The sequence below is a fragment of the Mobula birostris genome, chromosome 7, assembly GCF_030028105.1.
Source record: "Mobula birostris isolate sMobBir1 chromosome 7, sMobBir1.hap1, whole genome shotgun sequence".
Lineage (NCBI taxonomy): Eukaryota > Metazoa > Chordata > Chondrichthyes > Myliobatiformes > Myliobatidae > Mobula > Mobula birostris.
The window spans coordinates 49,928,280-49,941,771 of NC_092376.1; the positions used below are offsets into that span (position 1 = coordinate 49,928,280).

Here is a 13,492-nt window from a genome sequence, read left to right on the forward strand (position 1 = left end):
TTCGCTTTCAGAAGGTGTTTTCACTGTTACGAAAAAAAATTCAGCGTGCCCCGAGCAGCCGCTCTCCCCCGGATTCTCGCCGGCATTGCTTAAACATAAGCCTGTGAGCAGCCGTTTGCAAGATGAGTTCTATGGTATCGGAAAATCCTGAAAGAGCTCGTAAGGGTGTTACACTTATGGTAAAACTAGACATAATTAAGTGTTTTGATTGTGGTGAACGAAGTAAGGACAATGTGAGTTTGGCTTGTGGAAGTTGACGAAGATGATATTGAAGAGGTTTTAGCATCCCATCACCAAGAACTGACAGATGAAGAGCTGATACAATTGGAAGAAAAAAGGATAACAATCGAAACCGAATGAGTAATGATAAAGTACGACTTTAATTTTGAAAGGGTACGTCGGTTTAGGGGATATTTGCAGGATGGTTTGAGTCCTTATTAAAGAACTGTATGATAGAAAAATAAGCGAGGCTCAGCAGTCAAGCAAGCCTTCCACATCAGCCACAGCAGACGACGAAACTTGATCTTCGACATTGAGGCGGGCAGTCACAGGAGAAGATGAGCTGCCTGCTCTAATGGAAACAGGCAACAAGATGACACCCCAGTGTCCCACCACCCCAAACACCAGGCCACGGACAGATACCGATTCGTGGAGAATGCAAAGGTAGCCGGGAGGCACACAGCACATGCTAATTAATTAGGTGCCGCCGACACGTAATTGTCAGCCCAAATCAGAGACAACGCAATCGGAAATCGGTACTGATCTGGGCCGACAATTACGGGCAGCACCTAATTAATTAGCATGTTTGTTTCAGCTTTTTTCTTAAAAATGTGCTGTGTACCTCCCGGCTACCGCTGGACCCCTGCGTTCTTCGCGGCAATGTATCGCTCAGCAGCCTGGAGGGTGGAGGGCCACTGCACCACCCAACCTCCGACAGCTCAGTCTAACACACTAACATCAGTCTGCTCCGCGCTGCCCCAATTCCGGTAAGTGATACTACACTGTACATACATTATTTCTACTTTATATTGGCTGTGTATTTTTACATGTTATTTGGTATGATTTGGCAGCTTCATAGCTTAAAGGTTACTGGAGAGCACTTGCGCGTGTTTTTGCCAACAGCGCTTGCGTGAGATTTTCTGCCGACGGCGCCAGCGTGAGATTTTCACTCCAGAGAACAGTTCAGTAATGATTGTGGAAAAGTATTTCTACTTTATATAGGCTGTGTATTTATCATATCATTCCTGCTTTTCCTATATGTTACTGTTATTTTAGGTTTTATGTGTTATTTGGCATGATTTGGTAGGTTATTTTTGGGTCTACAAACGCTCACAAAATTTTCCCATATAAGTAAATGGTAATTGCTTCTTTGCTTTACGACATTTTGGCTTACGAACCGTTTCATAGGAACGCTCTACCTTTGGATGGCAGGGGAAACCTGTATTGCATTTGTTACATTGATAGCTAGGAGGGCCATTTTGTTGAAATGGAAGGATACATCAGCTCCCACTTTGACACAATGGTTCTCTCAAGTGATGCTATGTCTTAGTTTGGAGAAAATTAGAAGTCGAACCTTTGAACCTTTACTTGATTTTGAGAAAAGTAAATTACTCATTTACTCGTTATTATCATTTCTTTTTTTTTAAATCTTTTTATTGAATAAGTATACAAAAAGGTAAGCCATATAGGCACTAATACACTGTTAGAATATAATAAAATTACAGGAGATATTAATACAAAAATGATACAATGTAATTTAAACATAACATACTAAGGTAACGTAATAGTATACTAATTTATATATATATATATATATATATATATATATATATATATTGATAAAGAAGAGGAAAAAAAAACCCCAAAAAAACCCACCATGCAACTAAACTAAAAGCAAAGCAAAGCAATGGGCTAACTTGGAACCAAGTAGAGTTAAAGAACTTAAAATCACGTCCTCAAACCCGACCTCCATTAAAAACAGTAAAAAAAAACAAGAAGGGTATATAAATATGGAGCAAAAAAGAGAAGGAAAAAAAAATTACATTAAATGAAAATATTGAATAAAAGATCTCCAGGTCTGTTCAAATTTAAGTGAGGAATCATAAAGATTGCTTCTAATTTTCTCCAAATTCAAGCATAATATCGTCTGAGAAAACCAAAAAAAGGTAGTTGGAGCATTAAGCTCTTTCCAATGTTGTAAGATATATCTTTTCGCCATTAAAGTAAGAAATGCAATCATTCTACGGGCTGAAGGAGAAAGATTACTGGAAATTTTAGTAGTCCAAAGATAGCAGTAATAGGGTGAGGAGAGATATCTATATTCAATACCTTTGAGATAATATTAAAAATGTCTCTCCAAAAAGCTTCCAGAGTAGGACAAGACCAAAACATATGAGTTAAAGAGGCTATCTGCCCCGGACATCTATCACAAAAAGGACTCACATGAGAATAAATATGAGTGGGTTTCCAGTGTAAGTGGTAGAGACAGGTACATGAATAGGAGAAGTTTAGAGGAATATGGGCCATATTGGTGGTATCATGGACAATGAACAAGGTTACCGAAGATAACAAATGCAGTCTTGATTAACTGGGCCAGTAGGCCAAGGAATAGCAGATGAAGTGTAATTCACATAAATGCAAGGTGTCTGGCTCAAGTGAGCAACTTGGTTTCCAAGCTGTATAACTCTATGACTTGGTGAGAAGCATGTTGAATTCTCAGTTCATGTGCTATTGCGCTCCCAGAGAAGGCATAGCACAGTCAAATACAACACAGATGGATTCTCTGTAAAACTCGGATTACTCCCTTTGGTCAATCTGTCACAGTTCCAATATCTGAAGAGTGATCCCTACAGCACTGATGTTTACATTACCATAATCCATTTCAAGTCTTGTAAGGCACACTGCCAAGTTCTTAGCACGTCCATCAGAAAATCGACAGAGACTACACCGATTAATTGCACATAAAACTCTTATACACAACACCACCCTCTGCAATTGGATCCTCGACTTCCTACCAGAAGACCACAATCTGTGGGAATTAGTGATAACATATCCTCTTCGCTGATGATCAACACTGACGCACCTCAGGGGTGTGTGCTTAGCCCACTGCTCTACTCTCTGTATACACATGACAGTGTGGCTAGGCATAGCTCAAATACCATCTATAAATTTGCTGATGATACAACAATTGTTGGTAGAATCTCAGGTGGTGCTGAGAGGGCGTTCAGGAGTGAGATAGATATGCCAATTAGTGGAGTGGTGCCACAGCAACAACCTGGCACTCAACGTCAGAAAGACAAAAGAGCTGATTGTGGACTTCAAGAAGGGTAAGACAAAGAAACACATACCAATTCTCATAGAGGGATCAGAAGTGGAGAGAGTGAGTAGCTTCAAGTTCCTGGGTGTCAAGATCTTGAGGATCTAACCTGGTCCCAACATATCGATGTAGTTATAAAGAAGGCAAGACAGCTGCTGTACTTTATTAGGAGCTTGAAGAGATTTGGCATGTCAATAAATACACTCAAAAACTTCTACAGTTGTACCGTGGAGAGCATTCTGACAGGCTGCATCACTGTCTATATGGAGGGGCTACTGCACAGAACCGAAAGAAGCTGCAAAAGGTTGTAAATCTAGTCAGCTGCATCTTGGGTGCTAGCCTGCAAAGTACCCAGGACATCCTTAGGGAGCAGTGTCTCAGAAAGGCAGTGTCCATTATTAAGGATCCCCAGCACCCAGGACATGCCCTTTTCTCATTGTTACCATCAGGTAGGAGGTACAGAAGCCTGAAGGCACACACTCAGCGATTTAGGAACAGCTTCTTCCCCTCTGCCAACCGATTCCTAAATGGACATTGAATCTTTGGACACAACCTCACTTTTTAAAAAAAAATGTATAGTATTTCTGTTTTTGCACATTTTTTAAAATCTATTTAATATACGTAATTGATTTACTTGTTTATTTATTATTATTTTTATTTATTTATTATTTTTTTCCTCTCTGCTAGATTATGTATTGCACTGAATGCTGCTGCTAAGTTAACAAATTTCACATCACATGCTGGTGATAATAAACCCGATTCTGATTCTGAGAGGGAAGAGAACTTATCAGTTATGCAAACGATTAGGTCTCTTTGGAGCAACACACATCAAAGTTGCTGGTGAACGTTCATCAGCAACTTTGATGTGTGTTGCTTGAATTTCCAGCATCTGCAGAATTCCTCGTGTTTGAGGTCTCTTTGGAAATCCAATTGAATTCATTACCTTTTTCTTTCTGTTAGCAATTTTATTTTATCACTCTGAACTATCTTTGCACAGAGGCTCCAAGAGAAGAGAGTAATTGTCAAATTACTGGACAAACAGCCAGAGTTCTGGACCATTGATCCCAACATGCGAGTTCAAATACCACCAACAGCACTGAGGAGTTTTAGAAAACTGCAAGTATTAAAAGCAAAGCTCTTGGACTGCCTTAAAAGCTCCATCTAGTTCACTAAATTCCTCCACCAAAAGAAATTACTTAACCAGTTTGGCCAAAATATTACTCCAGATTCACCCATGTGGTTAATTCTTAGTTTGTTCTTCTGTTCAGTAACAACTAGGGATAAACAATAAATGCCTGCACTGTCAGCAACATCCACATCCTAAGAGCCCGTTAAAAATTCTACAAGTAACCAACAATCTATTTTCAAAAATATATGAACCATCTTCAATTGTCAGATGAGTATTGAGGCTCCCACGGAAATCCTTAAAACATTATTTAACCAAATAATGTTTAGACTCCAATAGTCAAGGAAATAAAATGTGCTCTGCAATCAGTTAATAGCTGGTGAGAATACAAATTGAACTGTCTCCTTGCTCTTGGCTAAAATACATAAACTAAAAGTTCAATATGGGGAGCAGATTGAAAATCTTTCCACACTAATTACTACCATGATGTCAACCATATGCTTAAAACTTAGCAGCTCTGAAATTCTGACAAGCTAAAACACAAGTGGGATCTGTTACAAAATGTAAGTAAAACATGCACATTCCACTGATGTTGGAAAGGGTGCACACAGAATGAATAATACAGATGCAATTTTTCTGTCCATTTAATTTCTTAATAAACTGAATAATTATAATCTTTTACTGAGGCAATGTCCTGTTTGCTCACATTTGTAAACTTGGCATGTGCACAAAAAGGAAGGGCGCTGGCCCAAAATGTCGACTATTTATTCATTTCCAAAGGTGCTGAGTTCTGCCTGCATTTTGTGTGTTGCACTTACAGCTCTGCTGAACATAAGAGAAACAATAGACGGTTTGCTTGTCTTAATCTTGATAAACTTAACACCATTTACTTTCAGCATACTTTCTCATACTTAACATTGTTAATGATTTATACATATATTCAGATACATTGTGGAAATACACAATATATCTGAGTTGTAGGTTGAATACAAATGAAAACTCCATTTACCTGTAAAATTCTTCCAGATTAGAACAGTTCAATAGAACGTAAGGGAATGTTGGCAAGTTGTAGTCAGGATCAGACACGGTCAACCATTCATGGATAAGGTAATCTAAATGGGAAACCATGAAGCTTTCCAAGCTACGATACATCAATAACTTGGATGTAGACTCAAGAATCTAAGTAAAAGTAAAACAAAATACATGTAACATGCAAAACAGTACAGCTTTATAAAATTATGAACAAAAATATTCTGTATTTGTTGTTGACTGCTTTATGCAAAAAATAATTGGTTACCACAAAATAACTATGCAGTTCCAGGGTATTTTTGTGCGTCGCAAATACAAATTACTTGTTGCTGTTGAATTTGATGTGATGTGTTTCCTTTTTGCTTCATCAGGTTCTCCTTACTTCTCCAGTTAACTTGCATGATGACTTGAATTAGAGGTGCTGGGAAATCTAAAGATTCCTGCCTAGAGAATATTGATCTTTGATGTGTGTGGATTTGATATGATGAAAGGGAAGGTTTTAACCTCACACATTAAAAAAGACAAATAAGTAAACAATGCCACTTCAATTTCATTTCATTGTTACCTTTTTAACAAGTGTAGGGTCTAACTTGTTCTCCTTTAATGACTGGCAAATAGCAAATAATGCCTGCTTTTCACATATGGGGCTGCAGCACATGACCAATGAAATCCCTATAAGCAACGTAGCTCTTCTATTGCACTTCTCATCCTGCAGTTCTTCCGTGGATGCGCAATTCTGAAGAAATAAAATGGATGATATATTTTTAAAAGCAATGTTAAAATATACAAACATATGCAAGGCAATTTGGATTTACATTGCAGTATTAATTCAGAATAAATTCTTACAGGATCTCCCAGTAGCCACTCACTTCAACTCTGCTTCCCACTCCCATTCAGATATGTCCATACATGGCCTCATGAGGCTAAACTCAGGTTGGAGGAGCAAAACCTTATATACCGTCTAGGTAGTCTCCAGCCCCTTGGTATGAACATAGAATTCTCCAACTTCCGGTAATTCCCTCCCCCTCCCTTCCCCTATCCCTATTTCACTCTGCCCCCTCCCCCAGCTGCCTATCACCTCCCTCATGGTTCCACCTCCTTCTACTACCCATTGTGTTTTCCCCTATTCCTTCTTCACCTTTCCTGCCTATTACCTCCCTGCTTCCCCTCCCCCACCCCTTTATCTTTCCCCTTACTGGTTTTTCACCTGGAACCTACCAGCCTTCTTCTTCCCACCCTCCCCCCACCTTCTTTATAGGGCCCCTGCCGCTTCCCTCTACAGTCCTGACGAAGGATTCCGGCCCGAAACATCAACCAATCTTTTCCATGGATGCTGCCCGATCTGCTGAGTTCCTCCACCATGTTGTGAGTGTTGCTTTGACCCCAGCATCTGCAGATTATTTTGTGTTTAAAATTCTTACACTAATTTTGAGAGGTATTAGGAAGAGGCTGATTAAATAAGAATGGAAGTGCTTAGGAATGGGTAATCAAAAGCTATGGTGCAGAGTTCAACATTAAAAGGACAAATAAAAGTGGAGATGCAGGAGAGGAAGCATGAGGACCTAGTTTCAAAAGAATGGGGAGTTGTCGGGGGGATGGGAGGGGTCTAAAGATTAGAGACAGTGATAAAACAGGGCACCAGCCAATTAAGCACAAGATGGGAATACTGACCAGATTTCCCAACAGATTAAATTTAAGGTAATAATTTAAGGAGGGAAAAGAGGCCTGCTGATGGAGAAGTAAAAGCAAATGTTCTAATAATACTAACTTTTGGGAGTGAATTAACTATAACTGAAAATTAGACAATAACTATTTGGATCTGGTTTGTCCCATTTTCTGCATATAGAGTTAATTGCCAAGATTTGAGTTTAGGATTTTGTGTTACATGGATACTTAATATTCCAGACAATAAACTGTCATCTAAGGTTACATATTAATGTAATGTCAGACTGCCATCTATGGTTCACATTGGGAATAAAAACCAAGTGTCTTCCTCAAGTAGTCAGGTAACTGGAACAATAGTGTCTATTGGGAGTAATGTAACAATTATAATATATTTCCATTCCTACCATTTTAAATACAAACAGGAAAGAATAATAGAAAAGTTAATTAAAATGCTATATTAAGATATATAAAGAGTTTACATATTTTTAAAAATCTAGACTTGGCAATTTTAAAGCCGTGATTTTAAAATAATCACTGCCTACTTTCTCTATCTATACTTCTGTTGGATATTTTCAATTCTGACAACATTAAAACAAAAGCAGCAATATTTATGTTCATGCTTTTAAAGAATTTTGGTAGAGTATGCATTGGAAAAGGAGCATCATATCTAACTTGAGTTCTGCCCTTGCTGAAGTTCATGCGTGCAGATTTCTAGTTGAGGCTAATGGCCATGCTCCACAATGGCAGCTATTCTGATAAACCAAAGTAACTCAATGTAATTTCTCTGATCTGTAAAGTTCAGCAAATGAGCAAAAAAAACTGCCTGGAGAGATGTAAAAACTTATGGTGAGTCACCAGTAAAAGAAAGGAAGAACCCAGTTACTTAAATTTATCAAATATATGACATTGTGGTAATGTGAGTACACTAGGCATTAAGAAAATTGTAGCAAGGAAAGCCAAAAAGAAAAAAAAGACAAGAATAAAGAACTTGATTCAAATCAAATTAACCCATCACATTTGTCAATGTAAGAATTTTACTATGGTGGAAAAAAAGGAACAATTGACAGCATCACTTTACACTGAACGTAAGTTTAATCACTTAACACTATAGGGCAGGGGTCCCCAACCGTTTTTTGCAATGCGGACCGATTTATTATTGACAATATTCTTACGGACCGGCCGACCCAGTGGGGGTGGGGGGGGGGAGGGTTGCCAACGGACAAGAGTAGCAATCAAATACGTTGTGTTTACCCCAGAAAGACTACAAAGACCATGAAGCCTTGCGCGGCACCAGTGCGCATACGTGACTTGCGCATGTGTGTACGTGCCAATTTTTTTCTACAAATCGTTTTTGGCGATTCTGTTCGTGGGGGTGGGAGGTGTTAATCATGACCGGAATATAGGTGATGTAGTGGCTAATACACTCAATTTCATTTCTAAAAGGGTTTATCTAATGAATTTAATATTAAACACAGAGCGCATATCTTCCTCGCATGAACATAGTGATAAGTCAATTATCAGGGGAGAACAGGGGAGCTTGAAGTAAGTGTTGAACAAACTTCCAGTAGAAGTGGCAGAGGCAGGTTCGATATTATCATTTAAAGAAAAATTGGATAGGTATATGGACAGGAAAGGAATGGAGGGTTATGAGCTGAGTGGAGGTCGGTGGGACTAGGTGAGAATCAGGGTTCGGTATGAACTATATGGGCAGAGATGGCCTGTTTCCGTGCTGTAATTATTATATGGTTATATATGGTTATATAAGTCACTTATAAGTCAATATCATCCTAACATTTTAAGTAACGTTTGGATATTAAACACACAGCACATATTTTCCCCGAATGAACATATAAAGTCATTGCAACACACCAATATCGCTGAACCAGTGGGAGCCCTGGGCTTGTTTCCCGGCAGCAAGACGGTGCGATCAAAGGGTGGTGGGAGACAGTGATACTCGAAGGGGGTTCCTTATGTCCAATCTATTCCGCAATTTAGTTTTCGTTGCATTCATTGCAGATATGTTGGAAATGGAAGCAACGTTTTCTATGCTTTCGTGGCTATCTCAGGATATTTAGCCTTGACTGATCCAGAACACCGGCAGAGATGTTATGTCAAATATACTTTTCAGCCTGCTGTCATTTGCAACCTCGAGGAGTTGATCTCCTTCCCGCGCTGACATGGATGACGCATGCATAATGACCTCGCGTGTGTTCAAGCTCAACAGTGTGCGTGACAGGGAATGAGGAAAGGTGCAGCTGACTCATATCACCAAATCATATTGTTTCCTCGGTAGCACATGCTTTGCAGCCTGGAGGTTGGGGACCGCTGCTCTATGGTACATGAGCCAGCAAACAACAAGGGAATGAGGAACACCAAAAAACTGGATTAGATTAGATTACCTCTTTCTGAAGTTTTGTCAGGACATACCTGAAATAAACTAATTGATTGTAAGAATAATACACACAGTTTGAAAATCAAATTTAAAAACAAGAAAGTGAAGTTACCTGACATCTCATTCCTGATTGTACTTTCATATACACATTTTCAAAGGCTTTCTGCTGCAGTTTCACAGGAAGGGCTTTCAGCTTTACAGATGAATCGTGTACCTGGATCTCCTGGAAAAGACTGGAGAGAAACAAGTTGTTTAAGTTTAATAAATAGTCACCCAGTTCAACTTTGCTAAAGGCCCCATACAATGAACCAATAAATGAACACACATGAAATATACTTTCACATAGTAGTCTGTGCAAATATGAGTATGTTCAATTGATCAATATTTATGTTAGAATTTTGAAAAATCTTTGCAAAAATCTGAAATAAGAATAGAAAATGTTGGAAATACTCAGCAGTTCAAGTAGCTTCTGCAGAAAGAGAAATTAATAATATTTTAGGTCCAACCCTCTTTTTCAAAACTGAGAATGAAAGGAAACAGTTCAGTGTTCTAGTAACAGTGAAGGTGGGAAGGACAGGTAGATCAAAGGGAATACTGTATCTCTGACTAATTGAAGCCAAAAGAGTAAAATTCAGATTACACTCCTTTGTTTGTACAATATATCACCAATGCAAAAGATTGTGTGATGTACCCAGTAAGTAAGACAATAAAATTGAAGCTCTCTGAGATTTTGACTTGCTTTTCCTTCTTCAATTAGTATAATCTGGCCCCGCTGGGCATGTTAATCTGCCTAACTCTTAGTAACGCATTATACATACAAAGTAGTACAATCCAAGTCACAAGGTCACATTAAATCAGGGGTCCCCAAACTTTTTTGCACCGTGGACCGGTTTAATATTGACAATATTCTTGCGGACTGGCCTACCGGGTGGGGGGGAGGGGTGTTAATAGGTGATAAGTCAACTACAAACGTGTCATTTATAAGTGGCTAAAACACTCAATTTCGTTTCGAAAGGGGTTTATCTAACAAATTTAACGTGAAGCACACAGCGCATATTTTCCTCGCATGAAAATAGTGATAAGTCAATTATAACAGTGGTCCTCAACCCCGGGCCACGAAGAATGCAGCAGTGGTCGGAACGCACCCAGCACATCTTTAAGAAAGAAGCCGAAATAAACAAGCTAATTGATTAGGTGCTGCCCAGCACGTAAATGACGACCCAGATCAGAGGCGACGCAATCAGCAATCGCCTCTGATCTGGGCCGACATTTACGTGCCGGGTGGCACCTAATCAATTAGCTTGTTTATTTCGGCTTCTTTCTTAAAGATGTGCTGGGTGCGTTCCGGCTACCGCTGTACCGCTGCATCCTTTGCAGCCCAGAGGTTGGGGACCACTGAATTATAAGTTACTTATAAGCCAATAGCATCATAACATTTTAAGTAACATTTGGATATTAAACACACAGCGCATGTTTTCCTCGTATGAACATATAAAATCATTGCAACACGCCAATATCGCTGAATCAGTGGGAGCCCTGGGCTCATTTTCCTGCAACAAGACGGTTCCATCGAGAGGTGATGGGAGACAGTGATACTCGAAGAGGGTTCCTTATGTCCAGTCTATTCCGCAATTTAGTTTTCATTGTATTCAATGCAGAAAATTCTGCTTCACAGCGATATGATGCTGGAAATAGAAGCAACGTTTTCAGTGCTTTCGTGGCTATCTCAGGATATTCAGCCTTGACTTTGATCCAGAATGCCGGCAGAGATGTTATGTCAAACATACTTTTTAGCCCATCGTCATTTGCAAGCTCGAGGAGTTGATCTTTTTCCCGCGCTGACATGGATGATTCACCAGAAACATTCACAAATGGGTCACGGACCCATTCCTTTGCACGTCTTGGGTCATTTGCATCTTGGGTCACTGATGACCTCGCGTGCGTTAAAGTTCAACAGTGGGTGTGACAGGGAATGAGGAAAGGTGCAGCTGACTCATATCGCCAAATCATATTGTTTCCTCACAGCCCGGTACCAGTCCGCAGCCCGGTGGTTGGGGACCACTGCATTAACTCATTTGGTCTCATTCCATCAGAGTTTCACTCTTGTCTAGAGACTGTCTATTTGGTGAGAATATTCAATGGCATATTAAGGACAATTTCTACAAAACTGGTCATAATTCAGCATAAATGCCAATCTAACACAGAGGTACAAGATAAATGCTGATGTAATAAGCTCATAAAAACACTAATGTAGTGAAGTTTTCTTCACAGTCTTGAAGAGAGTTCAGGAAACTTCAACACTTGGCCCATATTGTTATCTGTCTGATTGTTGTTTCTGTTTCTCTAAGCAGAAAAAGTCCTACTTTCTGCATTTTCATTGATTAAAATACTACACCAAAAATCTTTACTTCAACACTGGTAAAATAATCCCAAAGAAACTTCCTCTTCCCACCATTATATAAAACTCCATAATAAAAGAGAAAATATTGTTGGTCACTCAGCTACCATAAAAGAACCAAGTAATTTAATCTGGTGATAGCAACTGGTACTGATAAGAGAAAAAATAATCAAAAGATTTCTCAAAAAGTTGTTTTTATTAGAATATTCAAGGAGGAAAGATGGGCATACAAGTTTATGGAAGAACAACTACAAAGTTTGCAGATTTCACAGTTGAATCACATCATTTGACAAAGAAACAGTTAATTCAAATGGAAATTAGGAAGCCTTCTTTTCTATAAGGCATAAAGTTTTACATGCATCATCATTTTAATTTGATAAAAGCCATTTCACCTCTGGTATTAATTATGATGCTTCAGTAAACATTTCTTAAAACCACAAAAATTACCTGCTAATAGACATAGCTGTCAGCATGCGAATCTGATGGTGACTGTCTGCAAGGAACTCTGTGTAGACTTCAGAGACAGGTAATTCTTCACTTCGGATGGAAAGTACAGTCCATTTTGAATGTGGGTCTTTCTAAAGGTACATAACAAAACTAAATGTAAACACCAACAATGAGTCAAACTGACAAAACAAGTAATAAGCAAATAGGCTCAAAATACTCCATCTGAATTTTGAATATACCAAAAGGTATTTATCGATGCATTATCCAAAATCTATTTATTATATCTATTAAAAAGACAATGGGGTGATTCTGTTCTATATTACACAGTGCAATTTAAACATTGCATAATGAAATAAATACTACTTTATGAAAATTTAATAATATTTTCGAAATACTGAAAACAATTGAAAATAAAATTGTAAAATGTCCGAAGTACTCAGTAGGTCAAACAGCATCTTTGGAAAAATGAAAGAGTTAACGTTATAGGTTGAAGACTCTTTGTCAAAATAAATCACTTCTCTCACTTTTGTTATTCATGTATTAATTGAAACGGTGAAAATATCTGATAACATTATGGAACTGTTCAAAATGCCATATATGAAGATATCAGAAACACTATAGTATTGCAATCTGGTCTTGTTCATGAGCAGAAAATGTCATTAAAGGTTATTAGATAAAACCATAGGTTGAGAGTAACACATCAGCACCAATAGAGTACTGGTTAAATGCTGGAAGGCAGAGAGTATGAATAAATAGGTGTAATGTACACAGCAGTCCTTGGAATGCAGCGTTCTCCAAAGTACAGGCTTTGGCAAGTAGGGTCCAAGGAAAAATCACTTGAGCTTTTTGCTCAATGTTAAACAAGGATGAATGGTGTGCTTCTTCTAAGGCTCTGTTTGTAAGTTATTAATGAGCTTGAAGCATCAGCAAGAAGGCACAGCTTGTCCTGTTTCTAGAAAATGAAGTGGATCAAATACACACAAGTATCAGCAGAGAAACATTTTTAGAGATTGTGAGCTAAGATAAGACATATGATATAGAAAAGAAGAAGTAGTAATCCAAAGTAAAAACAATTAATCGGAGTAAAATCAATTAGAATGAAAAGAGAGCAAACTGGAA

General features: G+C 38.5%; 1 protein-coding gene across 4 annotated transcripts in view; it reads right to left on the bottom strand.

The window, feature by feature from the left end:
• The window catches only part of atm (ATM serine/threonine kinase), a 193,120-nt gene that overhangs the window by 117,591 nt on the left and 62,037 nt on the right, over window positions 1–13,492 (bottom strand). For all 4 annotated transcript variants that reach the window (XM_072263105.1, XM_072263103.1, XM_072263106.1 and 1 more), the window contains exons 22-25: window positions 12,374–12,504; window positions 9,641–9,761; window positions 6,037–6,207; window positions 5,452–5,621 (exon numbers count right to left, since the gene is read on the bottom strand). In XM_072263105.1, coding sequence (XP_072119206.1) covers window positions 5,452–5,621; window positions 6,037–6,207; window positions 9,641–9,761; window positions 12,374–12,504 — 593 coding nt within the window. The remainder of the gene's footprint in view (window positions 1–5,451; window positions 5,622–6,036; window positions 6,208–9,640; window positions 9,762–12,373; window positions 12,505–13,492) is intronic.